At 43.5% G+C, this 26,225-nt stretch overlaps 1 protein-coding gene across 6 annotated transcripts in view; it reads left to right on the top strand.

The window, feature by feature from the left end:
• The first annotated feature begins 10,284 nt into the window (after positions 1-10,284).
• Positions 10,285-26,225, top strand: part of EIF2AK1 (eukaryotic translation initiation factor 2 alpha kinase 1) — a 33,368-nt gene continuing 17,427 nt past the window's right edge. For 2 of the 6 annotated variants that reach the window (XM_027610038.1, XM_027610033.1), the window contains exons 1-10: positions 10,285-10,481; positions 12,303-12,374; positions 17,529-17,687; positions 21,219-21,352; positions 22,709-22,746; positions 23,460-23,559; positions 24,079-24,159; positions 24,894-24,993; positions 25,540-25,597; positions 25,893-26,214. In XM_027610038.1, coding sequence (XP_027465839.1) covers positions 10,364-10,481; positions 12,303-12,374; positions 17,529-17,687; positions 21,219-21,352; positions 22,709-22,746; positions 23,460-23,559; positions 24,079-24,159; positions 24,894-24,993; positions 25,540-25,597; positions 25,893-26,214 — 1,182 coding nt within the window. In that variant the 5' untranslated portion in view covers positions 10,285-10,363. Of the gene's footprint in view, positions 10,482-12,302; positions 12,375-14,469; positions 14,497-17,528; positions 17,688-21,218; positions 21,353-22,708; positions 22,747-23,459; positions 23,560-24,078; positions 24,160-24,893; positions 24,994-25,539; positions 25,598-25,892; positions 26,215-26,225 lie in introns of those variants that run through there. The other 4 variants (XM_027610034.1, XM_027610037.2, XM_027610036.1 and 1 more) reach the window with 4 other exon arrangements.

Raw genomic sequence — 26,225 nt, 5'->3', positions numbered from 1 at the left:
CGGCTGCACTCCGTGCTCACCCAGCCTGTGACTGATCGTTTCTATCTCTGGCACCCGACCCCATGTGGAGCCTCCAAACCCAGCAGATCCCTGCGGTGCGCTCCCGCGCTGCTCCTCCTGGGGGAGGAAGGGGAGTTTCCCCCGGCTCTGCCGCTTGTTGGGTCCCTGCTGGAGGAGCAGTGGCCCGACTGGGCCACGGATCACAGGTTATGGCCACCCCGAGCTGAGAGCCCGCGCCTCGGCTCCGTCTCTGCAGCCGGCTTCCCCGCTCCCATACCTGGGAGCTCTGCTGCACTCAGGCACCCCCGGTCTTTCTGTGACCCCGAGGGTCCTGAGACCACACTGTCCCGCGAGAGTTCCACCCCCCGCTTAGCCACTGGAGTGACGTCCCTCCACGGAGCCAACTTCTAAACGTTCCGATTTTGTGCTCCGCGGCTCTATCACTTGCCAGAAGCGGCTGACGGAGGCCCCCTCCCCCGCCGTCTATCCTCCCGAATATCGCCTCAGATTCACTTCTCCGCACGTCCTACCTTCCAGAAAGTGGTCGCTTTTCTGTTCAGAGAGTTGTTGCTACTCTCCTCTTTGATCTCCTGTTGAGTTCGTAGGTGTTCAGAATGGTTTGATCCCTATTCAGCTGAATTCCTGAGACCAGACAAAATCCAGGTCTCCTACTCCTCCGCCATCTTGCTCCGCCCCCCCCCCAAGGCAGATGCTTAACCATCTGAGCCACCCAGGTGCCCTACCTTGTGTAATATTCTTAAATAACCCTTTGTTTATCCATCCAACTGAGACGGTATCTCTTAATTACCCACTAGATAAAAAAATCAAGTTTCTACCTCTTATCATCTTACTACTTCCAAACATATGGAAATAACATTAACTTTATATGGTTAAGGTTTGTTTTTTTTTATTTTTTATTTTTTTATTTTTTAAAAGATTTTATTTATTTATTCATGAGAGACACACAGAGAGAGAGAGAGAGAGAGAGAGAGGCAGAGGGAGAAGCAGGCTCCCAAGGAGCAGGGAGCCTGATGCGGGACTTGATCCCAGGACCCCGGGATCATGACCTGAGCCGAAGGCAGATGTCCAACCATCTGAGCCACCCAGGTGCCCTGTTGTTTTTTTTTTTAAGATTTTATTTATTTATTTGACAGAGACACAGCGAGAGAGGGAACACAAGCAGGGGGAGTGGGAGAGGGAGAAGCAGGCTCTGCACTGAGCAGGGAGCCCGATGCAGGGCTCAATCCCAGGACCCTGGGATCATGACCTGAGCTGAAGGCAGACGCTTAACGACTGAGCCACCCAGGTTCCCCTATACCGTTAAGGTTTATAGCACTTATCTTCTGTTGGGTAACCATAATATGTAACATGATGATTAATAAGGGTAGCTAATGGTGGCTTCCTCTGACGTTCCTGATATCCCCCCCCCACCCGCAGTTGAGAGAATTGACTTTGAAGTCCATGTGGATATGGATGGGAAGGCTTCACATTAGGGGGCTTGGTACTAGGGTAGGTAGAGGAGAGACTGGGTTGGAAATTTGTGCACACACATACACAGGTGCACAAATACACACAGATACACACATACACTGACCAAAAGAGGAAGCCCTGCTCTGGAATACCAACCCTTTTGTTCCAGGGTTTCTGGAGTTGGCTCTCTAATTTGGACTAGACTGAAAGATGTTTGTGACTCTAGCCGCAAAGAAAGCACTGAGAGTCTGTGGCATGATGTGGCAATAGAGACCTACAAAATATCACCATTGCATTCTTCTATTCAACTTTGAGAACTCTCGTCCTTGCCATGAAGAAGGTTCTATCTCTTTAGAGAGTTTGTTTTTGCTTCACTGTGAGGGAAAATTGATAATGTACATGCAGTATAGTTGGAGAAGGCGGGTAAGGGTGCCATCTATGCAGCCAAAGGTCAACAATTGTCAAGTCATTGGGATTTCTGTCCTACTTCTTGTATGACTCTGTCCGTGCCCTAGAGGCTAAAACCTCAAGAACGATTTCCACCTCTGCTCTGACCCTCTCTCATGAATGCTTAAGTCATGGGTCTTACTTTTCTGTTCATTCATTAGTGTGATCCCATAGACTGGATCCCATAGAGCAGAGACTGGCACTGAAGGCTGGAGGAGCTCTTGAAAGGCCCTGTAGGCCATGCAGGGAGTCTCAATTTTGTTCTAAATGCAACGGAAGGGCTGACCCAGACCAAGACACAACTGGCCATCCTGGTTTCATCTTCAGATAACTACTTTCCTTTTTTAAGAAATAGCTTTTGGACTGGTACTGGGCTTTAGTAGAGACTGAGTGCTTAACTACTGGCCACAAATTACCCTACAACCTGAGCTGCTTATCATGTACTGGGTGTTATCTGATCCACTAAGCCATAAAGTTGGGTGCGTGCAGAAGCACATCCATCATGGAAGTGGTATGTGTGAGATCATGTGCAGGCAGTCCCTGAGTGCACAGATTACATGAAGAAATGGCTCAAATGCCTATGGTCCCCACTCCTGCTACAATACCTTCTCTTTCCAAGCCTGCATGTGTGGATTCATGGGGAGTTCTCTGTGATCAGAGCTTGTACAGAGACAGGGAAGATGTGGGTCTTGTTTTCAGATGGTTCTGCACAGTAGGCAGTCACCATTAGAAAGTGGACAGCTGCAGCATGACAGTCCTTTCCTGAGATATCCCTGAAGGACAATGGTGAAGGGAAATCCTCCCAGTGACAGAACTTCCAGGCAATATATCTGATTGTTCATTTTGCTTGGAAGGAGAAATGGCCAGATATGTGATTATATAGATTCATGGAATGTGGCCAATGTTTTGGCTGGATTGTCAAGGACTTGGAAGGAATATGACTGCAAAATTGGTGACAAGGAAGTTTGGGGAAGGGGTATGGATGGATCTCTCTTAGATGGGTGAAAAATGTGAAGATATGTGTAGCCTATGTGAATGCTCACCAAAGAGTGATCTTAGTAGAGAATTTCACAATCAAGTCATGGATACTAACTAGTCAGGCTCTTTCCTTAGCCACTCCTGTCATCACCCAGTAGGCTCATGAGTAAAGTGGCCATGGTGGCAGGGATGGAGACATAAATGGGCTCAGCATCATGGACTTCCACTCACCAAGACTGTCCTCGCTATAGCCACTGCTGACTGCCCAATCTGCCAGCCCCAGAGACCAACACTGAACCCTCAGTATGGCGTCATTCACTGGAGGGATCAGCCAGCTACATGGAGGCAGGTCGATTACATTAGACCACTTCTCTCGTGGAAGGAGCAGTGTGCTGTTTTTACTAAAATAGATACTGTGGGTACAGATTTTCCTTCTCTGTGTGCAATTATTCTGCCAAAACTACCCTTTGTGGACTTACCAAATGTCTTATCCACTTCTTGGTATTCTTCCACACAGCGTTGCTTCTGATAAAAGAACCCATTTTCCTGCAAATGTAGTATGGCAGTTGATCCATGCTCATGGAAGTCTCTTGTCTTACCATGCTTCCTACCTTCTTTTTTTTTTAAAAGATTTTATTTATTTATTTATTTATTTATTTATTTATTTAATTGACAAAAAGAGAGAGACAGCGACAGAGGGAACACAAGCAGGGGGAGGGTCAGAGGGAGAAGCAGGCTTCCCACTGAGCAGGGAGCCCGATGCGGGGCTTGATCCCAGGACACTGAGATCATGACCTGAGCCGAAGGCAGTCGCTTAACCAACTGAGCCACCCAGGCGCCCCTGTTTCCTACCTTCTTTTTTTTTTTTTAAAGATTTTATTTATTTGAGAGAGAGAGAGAATGAGAGACAGAGAGCACAAGAGGGAAGAGGGTCAGAGGGAGAAGCAGGCTCCCCGCTGAGCAGGGAGCCCGATATGGGACTCGATCCCGGGACTCCAGGATCATGACCTGAGCCGAAGGCAGTCGCTTAACCAACTGAGCCACCCAGGCGCCCTGTTTCCTACCTTCTTGAAGCAACTGACTTGATGGAATGGCCATTTGAAGACCCAGTTACAGTGTCAGTTAGGTGACCACACCTTGCAGGATGGGGGTAAGGTTCTCCAGAGAGCTGTTTATGTTCTGAGTCAATGTCCAATAAATATATGGTGCTGTTTCTCCCTCTTCCAGGATCCAAGGGTCTGCAAATCAAGGAGTTGAAATGGGAGTGGCGCTACTCAGTATTACCCCCAAGTGACTCTCTAGCATTTTTGCTTCCTGTTCCTGTGATCCTATGCTCCACTGGCTTAGAGATCTTAGATCTGAGAGGAGTTCCAAAAAGTCTTATTTCTTCTACCAGCAGATACAACAATGACTCAACTGTACTAAAACTTAAGACTATACTAGAGTCACCTTCGGCTCCTCATGACTCTAAACCAACAGGCAAAGGAAAGGAGTTGCTATCCTGGCTGGGGTGATTGATCTTGACTACCAAGGAGAAAATGGACTTACTTCCACAATGGAAGTAAGAAAGAATCTGGAATACAGGAGGTCCCTTAGGGTGACTCGTAGTGTTATCATGTCCTATGATTGAAGTCAATGGAAAACTACAACAACCCAATCTAGGCAGGACTCCTAATGGCCCAGACTCTTCAAGAAAGGAGGTTTGTGGGGCACCTGGGTGGCTCAGTTGGTTAAGCCACTGCCTTCGGCTCAGGTCATGATCCTGGAGTCCCGGGATCGAGTCCCTCATCAGGCTCCCCGCTTAGTGGGGAGTCTGCTTCTCCCTCTGACCCTACCCCTTTCATGCCTTCTGTCTCTCACTCTCTCTCAAATAAATAAAATCTTTAAAAAAAAAAAAAAGAAAGGAGGTTTGTATTACCCCATCAAGTAAAGAACTATGGCCAGATGAGATGCTTGCTGAGGACAAAGGAATATGGAATGGGTAGTGGGAGAAGGTAGTTAGTTATAAATACCAGTTACAACCTTATGACCAATTACAGTAACGAGAACTGTAACTGTATTTGTTCCTTATTTTGTTATGACTGTGTATGTGTAAGTGTATGCATGCATATTATCCATCTACCGAATATCTTTATTTTCTTCATTCTCCTATCCCCTTATCATGTGACATAAGATGCATTGACTTTATATCATATTATTTAAGTACTGTTAAGTTTATGTCATAGTTTTTAAGTTATAAGGTATCCGACAAGAGTGAACATCACCCAAGGAGTTTTTGTCCTCTTCTGAGGAAAGGCATAGTGCCCTTTTGGTTTTGGTCAGGATAGTTGTATCATGTACAGAAGTATGACCTTCTCACTGTCTGTTTGGAGACTATGTATGGGATAATAGGATGCATATGGGTGCCAGGTTGATAAGGGATGGACCTGTGATGTTTAATTTAGTGTGTCAACTTGGCTGGGCCATGGCCAGATATTTGATTAAACATTATTTTGGATGTCTCTGTGAGGAGATTTTTGATGAGATTAACATTTAAGTCAGTGGATTTTGTGTAAAGTGGATGGCCCTTCACAACCTGAGTGCACCTCATCCAATCAGTCAAAGGCCTTTCTAGAACCAAAAGACTGACTTCCTCCAAGCAAGAAGGATTCTGCCAGCAGATAGCCTTTGGACTTGACGGGCAACATCATCTCTTCCCTGGCCCATCCTGCAGATTTTATTTATTTATTTTTATAACTTCTCCTTTTTTTTTAAGATTTTATTTAATCTGGGAGCCTGATGCCAGACTTGATCCCAGGATCCTGGGATCTTGACCTGAGCCGAAGGCAGACGCTTTACCGACTGAGCCACACTTCTTATTTATTTATTTTTTTTAAGATTGTATTTATTTATTTGACAGAGAGAGATACAGCGAGAGAGGGAACACAAGCAGGGGGAGTGGGAGAGGGAGAAGCAGGCTTCCCGCTGAGCGGGGAGCCCGATGTGGGGCTCGATCCCAGGACCCTGAGATCATGACCTGAGCTGAAGGCAGACGCTTAACGACTGAGCCACCCAGGCGCCCCCGACTGAGCCACACTTCTATATGTGCCCAAGGATACATATATGTGTGTATGTCCGCATGTCTTATCATGAACATTGAAAACAACACAGCTTAAGTTGCAGAAGCTTTTATGATAGTGATAATAATAAAATTATAATTGCTAACATTCATTGCGAACTGTGTCAACTCCACTCACTCACCTTGTTCTAAGTGCTTTCACAAATATTAACTCATTCAATCCTTATTACAAATTTACAGGCTAGGTGCTGTAATTATCCCATTTTACAATTGAGAACATAGAGGCAAAGAGAGCTTTCAAATAAACAGTTTGCCTCAGGTCACACAACCTGTTGTATTTGGGACAACCAGGATTTATTTTTCACATGTCACCTTTCATTGCTCTCTACCTTTGTTTTTTATAACAGCTTTACTGAGATAGATTATAACTTATAATCTATATACCACAAAACTCATTCTAAAATTCTCAAATGTACAAATGACTGTTACTCAGAGTTGGGCCACCATCACCACTATCTGATTTTAAAACACTTTTTGCCACCCCAAAAAGAGATTCCTTTGGGGCTGGATTTCTTTTGGACTCCCTTATATTGTCCACCAATAGGGAAATAAGCAAACATATTATATATGCAATTGAATATTACAGAACTGTTACAATGGTTCAACTAGATTCAAGGTGCTTAGTTAAGTTAGTGCACTTCATGCAGTAGGTGAAGAAAAAAAAGCAACACATGCAAACACACACACAGGCAATTTGGCCCTAAATTTGACCTTGTAAAGTACAGTATGATGGGGTGCCTGGGTGGCTCAGTTGGTTAAGCCCCTGCCTTCGGCTCAGGTCATGATCCTGGAGTCCCAGGATCGAGTCCCGCATCAGGCTCCCTGCTCGGCAGGGAGTCTGCTTGTCCCTCTGTCCCTCTGTCCCTCCCCCCACTTGTGCTTTCTCTCTCTCTCTCTCAAATAAATAAATGAAATCCTAAGAAAAATAAAATAATGAAATAAAATATGGATGGGAATGATATCTGACTTTATTTTTATTTTTTTAAAAGATTATTTATTTATTTATTTGAGAGAGAGAGAATGAGAGAGATAGAGAGCACGAGAAGGCAGAGGGTCAGAGGGAGAAACAGACTCCCTGCCGAGCAGGGAGCCCGATGTGGGACTCAATCCCGGGACTCCAGGATCATGACCTGAGCCAAAGGCAGTCGCTTAACCAACTGAGCCACCCAGGGGCCCTTTCTTTTTCTTTTAAGAGAAGCAATTCTTAAGCAAATACAGCTTAATGTCAACGGTTGTTAAATTTGGGTGTGGAAACATCAGTATTTACATTATTCTTTGTACCTTTTTATATATTTGACGAATTTCACATTTTTTATTCTTTTCCAAGAAAGCAAGTGTATTAGGGTTCTCTAGAGAAACAGAACCAGTAGGATGTGTATTCAGAGATTTGTTTTAAGGAATTGGCTCACACAGTTATGGGGGCAAGCGAATCTAAAATCTGCAGGATTGAGCACCAACTGGGTGGCTCAGTTGGTTGAGTGTCTGCTTTCAGGGTCCTGGAATCAGGCCCTGTGTTGGGCTCCCTGTTCAGCGGGGAGCCTGCTTCTCCCTCTCTCTCTGCCCCTCCCCCTGCTCGTGCACACACACTCTCTCTCTCTCAAGTAAATAAATAAAATCTTTTAAAAAAAGTGCCCAAAGGGAACCTCAATGGAAATTAAATTAGTGGATCTTGGGTAGGCACCATTTAATTTTACTCAATATCACTAAGTAGCTCTTTGGTAACATTTGATAGCTCCTTTTCCTCCACATCCTCACCCACACTTGGTATGAAAGACTAACTTTGCAAATATAACAGTTTGAGATGATAGTTCACTGTTTAATTTGCACTTAACTGTACCTAGTGAAATTTGTGTATCTTTTCCTATGTTTATTGGCCATTTAGGTTCCTTTCCAGTTAACTGCATGTTTAATATTGCATGTTTATATGCTATGTCATGTTTCTATTTTTTAATTAATTTGAGGGCAGCCTAGGGGGCTCCTCGGTGGCTCAGTTGGTTAAGCGACTGCCTTCAGCTCAGGTCATGATCCTGGAGTCCTGGGATTGAGTCCCACATCAGGCTCCCTGCTCAGCGGGGAGTCTGCTTCTCCCTCTGACCCTCCCCCCCAGGCTCTCTCTTTCTTCTCATTCTCTCAAATAAATAAAATCTTTAAAAAAAAATAATTTGAGGGCAGCCTAGATATAGTCTGGTTATGGAATAAAGTTTGACTCATGTTTTAGGCATGGACAAGTGGGTGGATTGTGTGCTACTTGAATGAAGAGAAGTAGTGGAAAACAAATTTTAGAAGGAATATCATGAGTTTGCTTTCAGAAATTTGAGGTGTTTTGAGTCATCCAAGACAAGTCTGTGCTGCAGAGATACATTTGGGAGTTGTCAGCTTATAGAGGGTATGTAAAGTGATAGCAGTGCATGTGGTTATCTCCCAAGAGAATTTGGAGTGACGTGACAAGAGCCCTACAGAATTATGCATTTGGAGAAGGAGAATCCAGAAAGGGATCCTGAGATGGAGGGCCAGTAAAATAGAGAAAAACTAGAATTGTGTGATACCATGGAAGCCAAGAGAGGACTGTGCTCTTCCCCTGCCCCCCACCCCCATTTTTTATAATGGCTGCATAAGGTTTCACTGCACGGGTGTACCCCCAGTGCTCTTCTATTATAAACTACACTTTGATGAGCACTCTTATTGATTTTTCGTTTTTCACCACTCTGATTATTTCCTTTGTATATACTCCTGTATATAGTTTAAAGAGTATGCCTATTTAAATATTTTCACTATAAGTTGAGTATCGTCTTCTAGAAATGTTGCCTTCATTTATATTCCCACCTGAATGGGTTTGCTGTTTTCTCCATTCTGGTGGTGGTGGAAAGTGGCAAGAACTGGATATTGCATACCAACATGTTTATTGGTTGCGAAGTGTGCCGTTGCATGGATATTTATAATTTACTCAATTATATTGTCTCCTTGTTTTTGGTATTATAACTCGTGTTGCAATTAATAGTTTTAGCTAAATCTTTTTGCTCATTCTTAATCTATTCCTTAGAATAAATTACTGAAAGGGGAATTGATGAGTCAAAAGTATTTACATTTTTTATTTTTAAAAGATTTTATTTATTTATTTGACAGAGAGAGACACAGCGAGGGGGGAACACAAGCAGGGGGAGTGGGAGAGGGAGAAGCAGGCTTCCCGCGGAGCGGGGAGCCCGATGCGGGGCTCGATCCCAGGACCCTAGGATCATGACCTGCGCCGAAGGCAGACGCTTAACGACTGAGCCATCCAGGCGCCCCGAAAGTATTTACATTTTTAAAGTTGTGGATACATATAGATAAATCACCCTCCATAAGGGCTGGGTTCTTCCCATCAGCAGAGTAGGGAAAGAGGCATCCCTAATCTTTGGATGAACCATGTCCAAAGTGCTTCTATCAGGCTGAAAGCATCCTGTATGATTTTATAAGAACACTGCTCAAATAAAATTCTTAAGCAATACCGCTTTTACACATCACACTGGGGTTGAGGATCAAAATCTGAAAGGCTTTTTATTCCAGCGGCATTGTCTGATCTGGAATCCAAGAATTATTTCCAACAGCATTGTGTTGGCAACCACATCATCAGAGACATTTGCAGAGGGCAGAGGATTTTTGAAGCTAAGGGCTTCAAATCACAATCGATGCAGTATGGCCATGGGGTCATTTGTAAAAGGTGGTCTCAGGTTTGACATCATTTCGATGGAAAGTTCAGTCTTAAAAGCAGCGTATATTTGTTAGGTTGGATTCACTTTGGAATCGAGTTATTTTACATTTTGTTGTTTTAACGGTTGACCAAAATAGGTTCAGTTGTTGTTGAGATAGGTCTTTTAAATGCTTTTGTTTTCTTTGAAAAACAAATGACAAATAGTCACTGTTTTATCCGCATAAAGTATGTATTTGGATTTAGAAGCTCTGCAGACACGGGATTCTTACATTAGCATCCGAGTCTTGGCGTGAGATGTGAGCGCTGTGACTCGTGCGCGGGTACTAAGGTCGTAGGGGTGGTCGGGAGCGCAGGTTGAGGTCCCCGCGGGCGTGGCGGGCGTCCCGAGCCCACATCCCACCATCGGCCGGCCACCGCCCAAGGAACAGGCCACCAGGGCGCCTGCGCAGGAGTGCGCCCGCGCGGCACCGGCCCTGGAGGACAGGAAGGGCGGAGCTTGCGGCAGGGTCCGCCCCCGCCAGCGGCGCGCGTGAGACTGGGGCGCGTCTTCCGCCTCGTAAGAGGCTACTTCCGGATCCGGTGGCAAGTGCCACTGGTCCTGAGTGAGGAGGTGCTGGGTCGGCTGGCGGGCGGGCTGGGCTTCGGCCCGCGCGCGGCGGGCGATGCTGGGAGGCAGCTCCGGGGCCCGGGAGCGCGAGGCGGTGGGCGACGGGGCGGAGGCTGTGACGGCGCCGCCCGCCATCGAGTTCCCGGCCGACGGCTCGGACCCCAAGTATGATGGTGAGGGACTCGGAATGCCGCGGCGGCCCTCCCCTTGCACCGGTGCACCTTCATTCCCGGGTGGGCAGGGCGCAACGAGCATCGCCGCGGCTCCGGGGCGAATTCGGCTGGATCCGGGCTCGAACCGGCGGCCCAGCGGTGCAGTGCGAGGGGCGGCGGGAGGGCGGTCTGGATAAGGTAAACACTTACTGAAACGAGTGCCTACGTTTACGTTTCTGTTCCCTGGTTTCCTCTTTGCGGATTTTTTTTTTTTAAAGATTTTATTTATTTATTCGTGAGAGAGAGAGAGAGAGAGGCAGAGGGAGAAGCAGGCTCCCAAGGAGTAGGGAGCCCGATGCTGGACTCGATCCGAGGACCCTGGGATCATGACCTGAGCAGAAGGCAGACGCTTAACCATCTGAGCCACCCAGGCGCCCCTCTTTGCGGATTTGGCTCCGGACGTGCTAAGATTTCCCTCTTCCCAGCTCCGAGCCCTGTGGTTTTGTCAGACGATGAGAATGAGCTTTGTAAACTTCTGGAAGGGGACTTTGCAGACCTTATACGCTTAACAGTTCGGGTTAAGTGTTTGAATTTGTAGCTTCTCTTGTCTTTTGCTTTACTGACAGGGGAGCTAAAGACTTCTCATGGTGGGTCCGTTTAAAGAAAAGAAATGCTCTTTTTTTTTTTTTTTTTTTTGAGGCTTTGGATACTAGGAGATACGGCGTTAAGGCAGGCAAATTATTCTGCATAAAGTGAGGGGTACTTAAAACCTTGACTCCAGCCAGTTCAAAGTATCCAGTATTTTTTTTAAAAGATTTTATTTATTTATTTGACAGAGAGAGAGAGAGAGAGACAGCGAGAGAGGGAACACAAGCAGGGGGAGTGGGAGAGGGAGAAGCAGGCTTCCCGCGGAGCAGGGAGCCCGATGTGGGGCTCGATCCCAGCACCCTGGGATCCTGACCGGAGCCGAAGGCAGACGCTTAACGACTGAGCCACCCAGGCGCCCCAGTACCCAGCATTTTATTCAAATTTCATAGGGTCTTTAATTACTACCAGTTGTTTTGGCAGTTTTTAAAGCTAAATTGCGCTACCAAGAATGAATGATACTGATTCAGGGAGGTTTTACTTATGGTGCTTTGAATAGGTTGATTACAAGGAGTACATGTTCAGTTGAAGCATGAAACAAGTATTAACATGCAATGGATTTGAAGTTTCAAGCAGAGTAGAAAATGTTAATTTATTCCTTAAGTCCTTCGATCTTCACCCGTAATACCGTCTATAATTCTTGACTTTAAAGGGAGACAAAAACAGGCTGTGGTGGTAATTTAAGTAGGTCATTGACAGAGGACAGTTTTAAGAGAACTGTTTTTTTTAATGAACTGATTTCTTCACATGTAACCCGGTAATATGGCAGCTCAATAATACAGGAAGTTTTATGTCAAAGGAAAAGCCTCAGCTGTAAACACTCAAGTCTGTCTTTGCTGTCCCATTATGATAAGGTTTTCTGTAAAGGAAAGATTATTCTTGAAGGGAGTGCTCTTAGATAAACTTTGAAAAATTTCCTTCTGCTAGGTTACTAATAATACTGTTGTGTTTACATATTGGCTTTTCTTCCAAAGAGGCCTAGAATATCCAGACATAATTTATCTTTTTATGTGAAAAGTAAGGTCTATGAAAAAATAAAGTTTCACTTTTAGTAGACGTGGAAACAGAGCAGTTACATGATTTCTCGAAGGTCATTGGCATGATGTGAGGAGATCACTCTGCTAGTTTATTGTAGAGTCAGAAAATTCAAAACTTAGATATAACTCTAAAACCTGTGTTCTTCTGTCTGTTATGTAGGGACCAACTTTGATCAAAGTTCCTGTATTTCCCCCCCCCCTCCGTGGAATAGCATGCAACAGGAGAGCAACAGTAAGCCCATTTCCAGACTCATTGGTTTTTATTTCTTTCATCTGACAAGTTTTTCAGAATTTTTCCCTCAAACCTCCAAGTTCTCCCTCATTTAATAATGGACCATTTATTCAGATCATACTTTCCTGAGGAGCCTGAAATAGGTGATCCCTTTCTTGTTTGTCTGCTCCCCTCCTAGTTGGCAGAAGTCTCTATTCACCTAGAATATCTCATCTCATTTCTTCTTCTTTTATAACAGGGTCTGACCTTGTCTTTCCTGTTAGCCTCTTTACTCTTCCTCTTCTACTTGATCAGGACCGAACAGGAAGCACTCAGCTGTAGCTTTCATTTCCTTACGGTTTTACACCTTCCTGTGTTTTGAGTATTTGTCCACTGCTCTTTTTTTGTTTTTAAGATTTTATTTATTTATTTGACAGAGAGAGACGCAGCGAGAGAGGGAACACAAGCAGGGGGAGTGGGAGAGGGAGAAGCAGGCTTCCTGCAGAGCAGGGAGCCTGACGCGGGGCTCGATCTCAGGACCCTGGGATCATGACCTGAGCCGAAGGCAGATGCTCAACGACTGAGCCACCCAGGTGCCCCTCCACTGCTCTTTTTTAAAGTTGCCATTTTCTTGGCTTAGTTGGTTCATTTGACTCTGATCATTCTTTTTTTTTTTTCTTATTAAAAAGTAGGATTTCCAGGGATGCCTGGGTGGCTCAGTCGTTGAGTATCTGCCTTCGGCTCAGGTCATGATCCCAGGGTCCTGGGATCCAGCCCCGCGTCGGGCTCCCTGCTCAGTAGAGAGCCTGCTTCTGCCTCTGCCTGCTGTTCTCCCTGCTTGTGCTCGCTCTCTTGCGCTCTCTCTATGACAAATAAATAAAATCTTAAAAAAAAAAAAAGGTAGGATGGGGCGCCTGGGTGGCCTAGTTTTTGGGTGTCTGCCTTCGGCTCAGGTCATGATCCCAGGGTCTTGGGATTGAGCCCTACATCGGGCTCCCTGCTCTGCCAGAGGCCTGCTTCTCCCTCTCCCACTCCCCCTGCTTGTGTTCCCTCTCTTGTTGTCCCTCTCTCTGTCAAATAAATAAATAAAATCTTAAAAAAAAAAATAGAATTTCCTCATTGTAGAACATAGGCAAATATGAGCATAGAGAAGTAGAAAACCCTCCAAACCCTAATCTCATCACTGTTGACAATTCAGTGTATTAAAAAAATTTTGGGGGCGCCTGGGTGGCTCAGTTGGTTAAGCGACTGCCTTCGGCTCAGGTCATGATCCTGGAGTCCCGGGATCGAGTCCCACATCCGGCTCCCTGCTCAGCGGGGAATCTGCTTCTCCCTCTGACCCTCTGACCCTCTTCCCTCTCGTGCTCTCTATCTCTCATTCTCTCTCTCTCAAATAAATAAATAAAATCTTAAAAAAAATTTTTTTTTGTTCACATTACAAAGTATGTTGAAATTACAGAAAAGCCTGAAGAAGGAAATTTAAAAATCACAATCTCATCACCCAGAGATTACTGTTTACATTTTGGCATAGCCCAGTGAAAATTTATTTGCTGAGTTTTGTATTTAAAACTCTTTGTCAAAGATACCATAAATGGATTCAAGATTTCTGAGTTTGTCCAAATAAGATAAAAATTGAGAGAAATCATTTGGAAAAAATTTCAGGAAATAAAGAAAAAAGAAGGGAAAGTCACCTGTACTCATATCCCAGAGAACTCACTGCTAACAATTTGGTGTATTCATTTGCAGATACTAATGAGAGCTGCTGTAAGCCAGGTAGATGCCTAGATATTAAGGATCAAACAGGCAGATTGAAAAACAGCATGTTCACCAGTTTCATTTCTTTTACAAATTCTTTTGATGTATAATTGGAAACAGGGGGCAGAGATTTTGTCTGCTTTGTTCTTTGTATTGTCTATACATTTATATAGCTATGAAGTAAATATATTTTATTTATTTATTTAAAAAGATTTTATTTGTTCATTTGAGAGAGAGAGAGAGCACATGAGAAGGGGGAGGGTCAGAGGGAGAAGCAGACTGTCCACTGAGCAGGGAGCACGACGCGGGACTCGATCCCAGGACTCCAGGATCATGACCTGAGCCGAAGGCAGTCGCTTATCCAACTGAGCCACCCAGGCACCCTGAAGTAAATATATTTTAAAATTGTGAGCATAGTATGATAATTCTTTTATGTTCTGCTTTTTAAATGTGATGCTATATTAGCATTTTCTTGTGATAAATTAGCCTTCAAAAACATTAAGACTATCACATTTTATATTATTTTAGTTTTTGCCCTGTTGGAAAATAAGTTTCTCTTTTATCATTAGAAATAATAATGGGTTTGACACCTGTGTACAAGTCTTTGTTGATATCTGATTATTTCCTCAGATTGCATCTACAGAAGTAGGATTTGTTGGGTTAAAGAAATAGATTAAAAAAAAGGTGTTTTTTTTTTTTAAGATTTTATTTGTCAGAGAGAGTGCGAGCACAAGCAGCAGGGAGTGGCAGGCAGAGGGAGAAGCAAGCTTTCCTATTGAGCAAGAAACCCCATGCGGGAATGTCCCAGGGTCCTGCGATCATGACCTGAGCAGAAGGCAGACGCTTAGCCAAATGAGCCACCCAGGTGTCTCCCCCCTCCCCCCCAAAAAACGTTTTGATACATTTTGGTAAAATGATGACTTAGAGAGGTGGTGATGGTTTGTATGAAACTAGCCTCACCTTCATGTGTATTACTGTTTTTTAAATTTTTAATTTATTTTTTTTATTCATTTATTTGACAGAGAGAGAGAGAGACAGAGAGAGAGAGACAGAGAGAGAGGGAACACAAGCAGGGGGAGTGGGAGAGGGAGAAGCAGGCTTCCTGCTGAGCAGGGAGCCTGATGCGGGGCTCGATCCCAGGACCTTGGAATCATGACCTGAGCTTCAGCTCAGCACTTAACTGACTGAGCCACCCAGGCGCCCCAGTATTACTTGCTTGCTTCTTTGACTTGATAATGGACTATTCATAATTATCTTTTTAATTAATTAATTTAAAAAGATTTTATTAATTTGCCAGAGAGAGAGAGTGCGCACAAGTAGGGGGTGTGGCAGGCAGAGGGAGAGGGAGAAGCAGGCTCCCCGCTGAGCAGGGAGCCAGACATGGGGCTCAGTCCCAGGACCCCGAGATCATGACCTGAGCCAAAGGCAGACGCCTAACTGACTGAGCCACCCAGGTGCCCCCATGATTACCCTTTTTTTTTTTTTTTTTTAAGATTTTATTTATTTGACAGAGAGAGACACAGCGAGAGAGGGAACACAAGCAGGGGGAGTGGGAGAGGGAAAAGCAGGCTTCCCGCCCAGCAGGGAGCCCAATGCGGGGCTCTATCCCAGGACCCTGGGACCATGACCCGAGCAAGGCAGACACCCAACGACTGAGCCACCCAGGCGCCCCCCACAGTTACCTTTTTATACACCATTATTTCCAATAGCTGCCGAATCTCTTATATGTATATAATTTAGCAACTTTTCAGTAGTCTAAACAGTGTTATGCTGAACATCTTAGAGACATGTATTTGTTGTGCTTTGTAAATATTTTCAAAAACTAGAAGTGCTGAGTCAAAGGTTTGCACATTTTGAATTCTATGATATATTCATCGATGAAGGTTGCAACACTTTTACCCCCCTGTGATTTAAAATGTCTCCTTTATGTGCCCATAATAATACCATGTATTCCAGGCTTGAGGTGGTTACCAATCTGATGGCAAATTTTGGTATCATAGTTATTTTAATACGTATGTCATTAGTTACTAGTTATGTTAAACCTATTTGAGTTTTAATTGTGCTTCATTTTATTGTAAGGGCTCTATATAAATTTTACTGCTGTTTCTTTTTCTTGTCATGTGTAGTGCAAATCTGTGTACTATATATGAATTTGTGATTCATGTTTTAACTTTAAGATGTCTTTACATATAGAAGTTATTACATGGGCACATTTTTCATTCTTTCCCTGCCCCCATACTCAGTAAGTTTTCATTTAAAATGAATAGCACATCTGCATACGTGCAGCTGTTTTTTGGTCACCTTATAAATCAGAGAGGAAATTGGTGATGAGGTCTGAACTTGGAAACTGACTTTTCCGGGTCCTCTATAGATTATAGAGGAGGGTGGAATAGAATATTTGAAATGGGAAGGATTTTTGGCAAGTGTAGGATGTATAGTCCCTGTTTCTGCAGGGCATTTCCAATACAACGGGTCCACAGCTCTTGAGGGCTTGCAGTGTCTCATCTTTTCCCTAACAGCCCTCTTAGAGGTTTCACTCTCACACCTCCATCCTCCCACTCCTGGTGTTGTATAATTGGCCAGTCCGTTTCTTTCTCCATATCTCTGGGACCTGTTCTTTCCTCCATGTTTCTGTCCTTTATTTCCTTTACAAGGCTCTTGTTGGCATGTCGCCTGCCTCTTCCTGTCTACCTGTTAAATGTTTCCAGCACAGTTTCCTCAAACAGTTTTCCTTCTTACTGTTTGTGGTCGACTCAGTAACACATGAAATAAACAGTAAGCGAGAACTTACAACCTTCAGCTGGAAGTGCCAACTCATCCATCTGCTTGGTCTTGTGTGGTGGAAGGAGGATGGGCTTGGGCATCATGCCGACCTGTCTGCTTACAAGTTCCTAAACCTCTGTGTGAGGTCAGTGTCCTCATCTGTAAAGCCAGAGCGGTGGCACTTCCTTCCACTGTTTTGTGAGGATTGGAGGCTCTGCACATGGAACAGTTGGCAACTCACATGGCCTGTGCCCCAGGTGGTTCCCATGCTTCCTCCCTCGCCCTCTTCCCGCCGCCAGACTTCCTTCCTTATGCCAGCGCCTGGGCTGTCCTCGCGAAGGAAGCCATCCTGTGCCCTCTTGTTCTCTTGGATGTTTATTTCCTCATTTATTTCTACCTTTGCACACACCATTACTCCCACAGCCCACCCCCTCCCCCCCGATGGCGTTCTTCTGCTAGTCTTGCAACTTCCAGAATTCAACACAACACTGAATTCTGGAAAGTCTGTCTAGATTAACCCTGCTCGGCTTAACTACTGTTTTGTGTTTTATTTCCTTAAATGTCAGTAGTTTGTGTTTCATTAATTAGAAGATGCTGTTTTGTCATTATGAGACGTGTTTCCCATTTATTCACATTGTTTCCTCTTTTAATTTTTAGAATCCGATGTCCCAGCAGAACTCCAGGTATTAAAAGGACCCCTGCAGCAGCTGACCTTCCCTTTCGCAGTTGCAAACCAACTCTTGCTTGTCTCTTTGCTGGAGCACTTGAGTCATGTGCACGAACCAAACCCGCTCCGTTCAAGACAGGTGTTTAAATGTTAGTAAGAATAAATCTTGCTAAGTAAACCTTGTAAAAATACTATGTTGTTTGATGTTGTGGGTATGAGAAGCAGCTGGTATATAAACATTTGAAATAAGTATTAATAGTTTGTATTTCTTGAATGCATTTTATATTTTCCTTTGGGTAATTCCTTATGACTATAATCACCAGAGACCCCAAAAGATTAATGACCATAAAATTGGGTGTATTTAAATAAGTAAAAGATAGTTCTTTTGTCTCTATAACATGATCATTCATATAATTTATTTATTTGACAGAGAGAGACACAGTGAGAGAGGGAACACAAGCAGGGGGAGTGGGAGAGGGAGAAGCAAGCTTCCCGCAGAACAGGGAGCCTGATGTGGGGCTCGATCCCAGGACCCTGGGATCATGACCTGAGCCGAAGGCAGACGCTTAACGACTGAGCCACCCAGGCGCCCCTCTGAGCTAGTTCTTGACCAAAGCCCCGGACTAGCCGTGTTCCTTGTTGAATAGGAAACTTTTCCTCTACACACTGAATACTAATGACACCAAATGTGTGCTTTCCCCCGCTGTACTGACCAGTTCTCGGACACCAGCTGGTTGTCTTACAATTCAGTTCAATCCTGACACCGTCTACTTGGAGTTAATGTCAGATCCCACAGGTTGAGGGCTCAGTCCCACAGACTGCCTTCATTTCGGATGCCAGTTGCAAGTGTGGGTCCCTGGTGTCCTCAGGTTACCCATACTTGTGTCTGACCTGGCTGTAAATTGTTCACTGTCGAGTGTCCACCCTTGCACTCAGGTTTAATAATTTGCTATAATGGCTAACAGTACTCAGACATTTATGGTTCCTGGTTTATTATATAAGAGAGGGTATGATAACTGATAGAGGTGAACAGCCAGATGGAGAGGCACATAGGGTGAGGACCAGAGTACAAGAGCTTCTGTTCCCATGGAGTTGGGATGCCCCACTCTCCTGGTGTGTGGATATGCTCACCCAGAAGCTCTCTGAATCTTGTAATGGATGTTTATGGAGGCTTCATCATGGTGGCATGATCAGTGATTAACTCCATCTCCAGCTCTTCTCTCCCTGGAGAAATGGAGAGAGGAGGTGGAGCTGAAAGTTCCAAACTTTTAGTCATGGCTTGGTCTTTCTGGTGATCAGCCCCCATTTGAAATCACCTAGGGGACCCCCAGTCATCTCATTAGCATACACAAGACTCTTATCACTGGAGATTCCAAGGGTCTTAGAAGCTTTTGTGTCAGGAACTGAGGTCAAAGACCAAATATTAGAACAAAAGATGCTCCTAGCCCCCCCAGCCCTTGGGAAATCACAAGAATTTTAGGAGCTATGTGAGTTTTAGGAAACAAGACCAAATACATTTCTTATTATACCACAGTGGTTGAAATGTTTATTTTTATTTCTGCCATAGTTTACGTGTATGAGAAACTTGAGCATAGATGTGAGCAGGATTACAGATGGTAATGTTTCTGGTCCAGCTCCTTGAGAGCACTGTGGCTTCTTTAATAGCTCCAACCACAGATTCTAAGGATCTTTTCTACCAAAAAAGTCTTCCCAAGTCTTGTTTAGTGTTAGGAATCCTCAAACTTAGAGATACCTACATGTGAACTTAAAATGTAATATTTTTAGTTAAAGGTAGATTGTCATTTTGATGAACTTGATGGGACATGGAAATATACAAGTATATATTTATTTTTCTGAATAAGTGGTGGGGAGGTGGTTGTACAGAAGTGGGTATTCTGTGGGTTCCAGAGCATTGGTAGCTGGGCATTATTGTCTTCAGCTCATTGTATAGATAAGCTGATTATAATGATTTTTATGTAGTCATCTTGCTCCTAATTAAAGCACATCTGAATCTTGTTGATTTTAAAGTATTTTTGAATTCCTTTTTAGGTGACTAAACTTTTAAAGTATATTTAAAATAATTTTGATGTTATTCAATTAGTTGATAATCTAATGAAGTTACCCATATACAAAGAATATTCTCGGATTCCCTCTGGCTCTTGTGCACGGCCTGAGCTTACTCCACTGTAAGGCTACCAAGACCTTGTGCGTTTATGATGGATCACTGTAGTATCAGGTGCGACGTCATGTCTCTACTCCTCCTCAGGAGCCCACAGAGCTCTCTGGAGGGGGAGGGTCAAGATGCTAAACCCACGAGGATGTAATTGTGTGGTGCTAACAAGTCAGCTGACCAGTACTGCAGTCCCCTACACAACTTGGCTGACGAGACTGGAATGCACCAGGCTTTGAATGGCAGGTCACCTAAGACCTCTGGCCTAGGGCTGTAAGATTTTTTTTTTAAAGATTTTATTTATTTATTTGAGAGAGAGAGAATGAGAGATAGAGAGCACGAGAGGGAAGAGGCTCAGAGGGAGAAGCAGACTCCCTGCCGAGCAGGGAGCCCGATGCGGGACTCGATCCCGGGCCTCCAGGATCATGACCTGAGCCGAAGGCAGTCGCTTAACCAACTGAGCCACCCAGGCGCCCTGGCCTAGGGCTTTAAAAAAAAAAAAATAAAGGGCGCCTGGGTGGCTCAGTTGGTTAAGCGACTGCCTTCGGCTCAGGTCATGATCCTGGAGGCCCGGGATCGAGTCCCGCATCGGGCTCCCTGCTCGGCAGGGAGTCTGCTTCTCCCTCTGAGCCTCTTCCCTCTCGTGCTCTCTATCTCTCATTCTCTCTCTCTCAAATAAATAAATAAAATCTTTAAAAAAAAATAAAAAAATAAAAAAAAAGAAAGAAAGAATATTCTCTGTGGTTTCTGTATTCCTTGAATAAGTAAAAGCCAAGCACTTCTGTAGAAACTTGAGGAGCCTGGTGTTGTGATGTCAGACTGAACTTTCCCCTAGTGTTTGGTCTATGCACATCTCGTATGTGCTATTTGTTGGTTAGAGATAATCAGCCCACCATCGAAAACAGTAATTCACTTTTGTAGTCAGTTCTAATCATGTTTTCATTGTTGTCTTTGTTCTTGCTGCCTGTCAGCAAAAGGTTATGTATTTGAAGGTCAGGAGACTAGTACTGAAGTTTACATTTTTTCTTGCCTTTTTAAAAACAGAGCTGCATGCTTTACCAGCTGACCAGGCATGGTAAACAAATGACTGCTCAGTATCAAATAGGTAATTCTAGATGAGCTCCTGAACAACGAAAGTACCCATTGTTCCTTCTCTAGGGTTAATTTCCACACTGTAATGTGTATAAATATAACTTTTTTCTTATAGAGGTCTTTTTTCCCTAAGATTTTATTTGAGAGAGCGAGCACTAGTGGGGGGAGGGGCGGAGGCAGAGGGAGAGGAAGAAGCAGACTCCCTGCTGAGCAGGGACCGGGCTAGGGGCTCGATCCCAGGACTCTGGGATCATGACCTGAGCTGAAGGCAGACGCTTAACTGACTGAGCCACCCAGGTGCCCCGAGGTTGGTTGGTTTGTTTTTTTTAATAGGAGCTATTATTACTCTGTAGTCTCTTTAAAATTGCCATTTTATGGATGGCCTTTCTGATAATAGTTGTCCATATTCTTCTTCTAGTGCTTTGCCAGACCTTTATCAAAATGGGGCTGCTGTCTTCTTTCACCTGTAGTGATGAGTTTAGCTCGTTGAGGCTACACCACAACAGAGCTATTACTCATTTAATGAGGTCTGCTAAAGAGAGAGTTCGTCAGGTAAGCACTAAAATACAAACTTCGTGTATGACAAAAACATTTTAATTTCAGAACTGTATTTTAAAGCATTATGAAGTCCTGGTTATAATACAGGTTTATAAAAATGTTAACCTTGATTTATTCAATAAGTATTTACCATGTGTTAGGCTTGTAGGAGCTGGGATTCAAGCAGCAAATGAAACAGACAAAAGACAAAAACACCTGCCCTCATTGGGGCTTTTTTTTTTTTGAGCTTATGTTCTGATGAGGGGGCAGTCAGCAATAGAAACATAATAAAAATACATAAAAATAAAGGGGGTGTTACATACATGGTGGTAAGGGTTAAGGAGAAATATAAAGCAGTGAAGGGGCTTAGAAAATGTGTGGGTTATATACAAGGTGGTCAGTTACTGAAGTTAGTAGCTGCAGTTGAGAATACGAGACATGCACCTATCTGGAGGAGAGAGCCTTCGGGCAGAGGATCAGTCATTCCCGAGGCTGCAGTGTGGTTGGTGTGTTTGGGAAGCTTGACTGGCAGCCATGTGGCTGGAGTAGAGTAAGCAGGGGGACAATATGGTAAAGGTAGGGCTAGGAGGGCAGCGGATGGACAGATGGAGGAGGGTCTTGAGACCATTTTAATGTCTTTGGGTTTTTTTTGTTTTTGTTTTTAAGATTTTATTTATTTATTTGACAGAGAGAGACACAGCCAGAGAGGGAACACAAGCATGGGGAGTGGGAGAGGGAGAAGCAGGCCTCCCACGGAACAGGGAGCCCGATGCGGGGCTCGATCCCAGGACCCTGGGACTATGACCTGAGCCGAAGGCAGACACTGAACGTCTGAGCCACCCAGGCGCCCACGTCTTTGGTTTTTTACTCAGAGTAAAGTAGGAAACTTTATAGGATTTTGAGCCGAGGAGTGACTTGATCTGACTTACATTTTAATGGACCACCGCAGCTGCGCTGTTGAGAATAGATGGAGGGAGGCAAAGGCAGAAGCAGGGGGCAGGTGGTCAAACAGGCAAGAGGTGATAGGAGCTTGGAGTGGGTGGTAGCAGTGGAGATGAGAAGTGGTCCATTTCTGCATCTGTCTTGAAGGTGAAGTCAGAATTACTTGCTGGTAGAGCCCCTTGGTAAGTTCTTCGTCTTATCAGTGGATGGCAAGAATATAGCTTTTTTAGAGTAGTGATCTTTTGGTTAAGACAAATGTTTTCAATTGTAAACCCCTTCGTGATATTTTTCAGAAATAGCCAGAATGTTTTTCTTTTTTTAAATATTGTTTGAACATTTGGGACTATTAATGTGACATTGAATTTTGTTAGAGTCCTCATTTCATGAAATTTGCCTAAAAAGCTTTTAAAAGTAGTTTTCTGATTTTAGGATCCTTGTGAGGATAATTCTCATATCCAGAAGATCAGGTATGTGTCAGATACTTCTGTGATTGTGCAAAGAGTAAAATGTCCGAAAGAAATTAAGGTTAAGAGCTGATTCTGAATTAATCAGAAATTAGTTTTGGAGTTAAAAATAATGTAGTTAGGGTACTTTATGAAAAAAAAGCTTTATTCTCAGAAATTAATGACTGCTCCAAGATTTGCTTTACTTCTCATTCCCCTTATGCCCCCCCCCCCATTCTGTGTGGATTCCATAAGCCCCACCCTTAATTCAGAGCACTGATAGTCTGTCAGGGGAACAACACTGAATTTTGGCTATATGTGAGAAATGCTAGTTTAAAATTTATAACTCATTAAGAAATTTTTCATTAAGAAATATAAGTAAATTTATTACTGAGCTCAGCTAACCAACTGTTGCCTGTTTGTCATCCTTAGGATTCCTGCTTTAAAACATTGATAATTTCTAATTGGAATACTAATTACTGGTAACGTACTTGATTAACGATCCCTTTGCTAACTCTCTTTTGTCCCCTTGCTATCTTTATTACATGTTGATTTGCTTAGCAAATCATTTTCTTCCTAGAGAATGAAAAATTTTGTTTTGGCTCATCTTTTCAAACCATCATAATTTAGTGATCAGTAAGGTTTGGCAGGTTAGTGTTACAGCGAATGTGAAATATCCTGGGCACCTGGTTCTTTCATGTTTTAATATTGTTTGGTTGTTTGTATTTCACTTTTAGGTCCAGGGAAATAGCCTTTGAAGCACAGACTTCACGTTACCTAAATGAATTTGAAGAGCTTGCCATCTTAGGAAAAGGTGGATACGGAAGAGTGTACAAGGTTGTTTTCCACAAATCCGTTTTGACCTCCTACTCTGAGTAAATGTGTTTTGAGAAGTTGTTCTCATGATTATTATTTAAAGTGCTCCAGGGGAAGTTCCTAGAAATCATGTGTGCTTACTTTTCCCTAAGACTTGTCATTTATAGGGAAGTGGGCAGGTTTTAACTTTTTCCTAACCATGTTGGTGGTTTAGGCAGATTCTGGAAACCACATTAATTTACTTAAAAATGTATCATGGGAGAAAGCTGTGCTTTTGTATTTTGAGCCTCACGTACTTCTTTTGCTGACATTTCCATTTTTCAGACCTAGAGTCTGTAGGAGTTGGGAGTCTCAGTGCAGTTTGGAAGCTTCTAGTCTAGCTAACTGTGGCTGACTTTCCTGAACGTAGTAAAGACATTTGTCTTTCGCTTAATTTTATCTCTTTAGCTAGTTTGTATCTTAAACTCAGGTTAGAATAACTTGCTCTATTCAATTGAATTTAATGGCACAATATACTTTCTCTTTTCCTCTGCTTTTTAGGTCAGGAATAAATTAGATGGTCAGTATTATGCAATTAAAAAAATCCTGATTAATGGTGCAACTAAAACAGATTGTATGAAGGTATGCTTTTTTAAAGTGTATTTACTTTGAATAATGGGGTATTTAGATCCTTTTGAAAGAGTTATGTGTGTGTGTATTTGGCAAATACTAGGTGTCGTGGATTGCTAAGTTTATTAAAAGTGGGTTACATAAAATAAACATCAAAACCAAATTTTTATTTGACTTAATTTTTAATTTTTTATTTAAAAAAAATTTTTTTTGGGAGAGCAAGAGAGAGTGAGAGTGTAAATGGCAGAGAGGGGCAGAGGGAGTGGGAGAGACAATCCCAAGCAGGCTCCACGCTCAGCATGGAGCCCAGTGCGGGGCTCGATCTCACAACCTTGAGCTCATGACCTGAGCTGAAATCAAGAGTTGGACACTTAACTGACTGAGCCACCCAGGCGCCCCCCTCTAAGCCACTTGGGTCTCCTGTCCTTGACATAGTGGTGACAGCAGGACTGGACTTACTAGTAGTATATGTGCTGCTGAAGCAAGCCCTGGACTTACTGGGAGGAATGAAACGAGAGAATGAACATAAATGGGCTATGGCAAGTGTGAAGCGCTAGATATGTGTAAGTTACTTTGTTGCTGTAACAATTCCATTTGTCTCTCAGAAATAGTCTGGTCATTTTAACATAGTTTAGACTCCTTGTTTGGTTGGGTTTTTATTGTTTTGCTCTGGAAGAAGTAGTATTTGATGCCATGCACATTGAACAAGTTAGTGAAAGCCAGATCAAAGTGCGTTTCCTCTTTAGGTCCTGCGGGAGGTGAAGGTGCTAGCAGGCCTTCAGCATCCTAATATCGTAGGCTATCACACTGCTTGGATAGAGCATGTTCACGTGGCCCAAACACAAGGTAAGCCGTTACAGATGGTATGGCTGTCCGGTTGGCAAACTGCGACCCGTGGGCCGAACCCGGCCTGCCCCTGCTTCGTTGCCTCCTGAGAGCTGAGAGTGTTTTCTTACATGTTTAAATAGTTTAAAAGGAATCAAAAGAAGAATACTTTGTGAAAGTTATAGGATATTCAAATTTCATGTCAATGAGTAAGGTATGTTAGGACCCAGGCTCATTCATCCGTGTGTTGTCTGTGGCTGATTTTGCACTGTAACAGCTGAACCGAGTAGCTGCACTGAGTCCTGGAAGGCCTGTAAATGATACAGCACTTACTCCCGGCCCTCTACAGAAAGTTTGCCTCCCCCCAGCGTAGTTGAACGGCTTCTGTTTTTATAGTTCCTAAAATGTGCCAGGCATTTGAATAAGCTTGTTGTATCGTATTTTCCTAGAAAGTATTGACATTTTTAGACTTGTGGTCTCATTTGGTGTTATTTTAGCTCTGTCTTCGACCATAAATTAGAAAGCTAGGCTGCTTGAAGATGGGTTTTTGTTTGTTTTGTTTTGCAGATAGAATTTCTATTCAGCTGCCATCTCTGGAAGTGATTTCAGACGAGGAGAATGACAGGTATGTGGAGGGGTGTGTAGTTTGACACGTTAGATGTAACCTGTCACCTACACCAAGCTGTCTTTGTCTTTTTGCTCATTTTCATTACAAAGTGTTAAATGGCTTCTTCCTCTCAGCTAGTTCCTGCCAGTGTTTTCAATAAATGTTGCTGCTAGAGAGATCTGATGCCATGTGCTTGTGCTTCCAGAGTTTACCAGTGAGATTTATGTAGGTGTGAAGGGACAGCTGAGTTACTCTTGATCTTTTTTTTTTACATTGATATTTATCTTTACTGTTTTTTTTTTTTCCCCTCCAGAAATCAGCATGTTAAAAATGATGAAAGTAACAGCTCATCCATTATCTTTGCCGAGTTCACCTCAGAAAAAGAAAAGTCTTTAGGAGAATCTGGCATTGACAATCAGAATAACAGATTGGTGAACTGTAGCACCAATTTAATCACAAGAACCGCCTGTGAATTTGAATCATCCAGTTTGCTCCAAGGAAATGGTTTGGCTGATTTGCCTTCCAGATCGATTGTTGAACATCAGCTGCCACTTAGGCATCATTCTGACTTAGAAGAGAATTTCACATCCACCGGGGAATCTTCTGAAAACTTAAGTTTGTCGGGGCAGACAGAGGTAGTTCACTT

The sequence above is a fragment of the Zalophus californianus genome, chromosome 10, assembly GCF_009762305.2.
Source record: "Zalophus californianus isolate mZalCal1 chromosome 10, mZalCal1.pri.v2, whole genome shotgun sequence".
NCBI lineage: Eukaryota > Metazoa > Chordata > Mammalia > Carnivora > Otariidae > Zalophus > Zalophus californianus.
The sequence above is the reverse complement of the archived record's forward strand: the minus strand, read 5'-3'. Positions and strand labels throughout refer to the sequence as shown.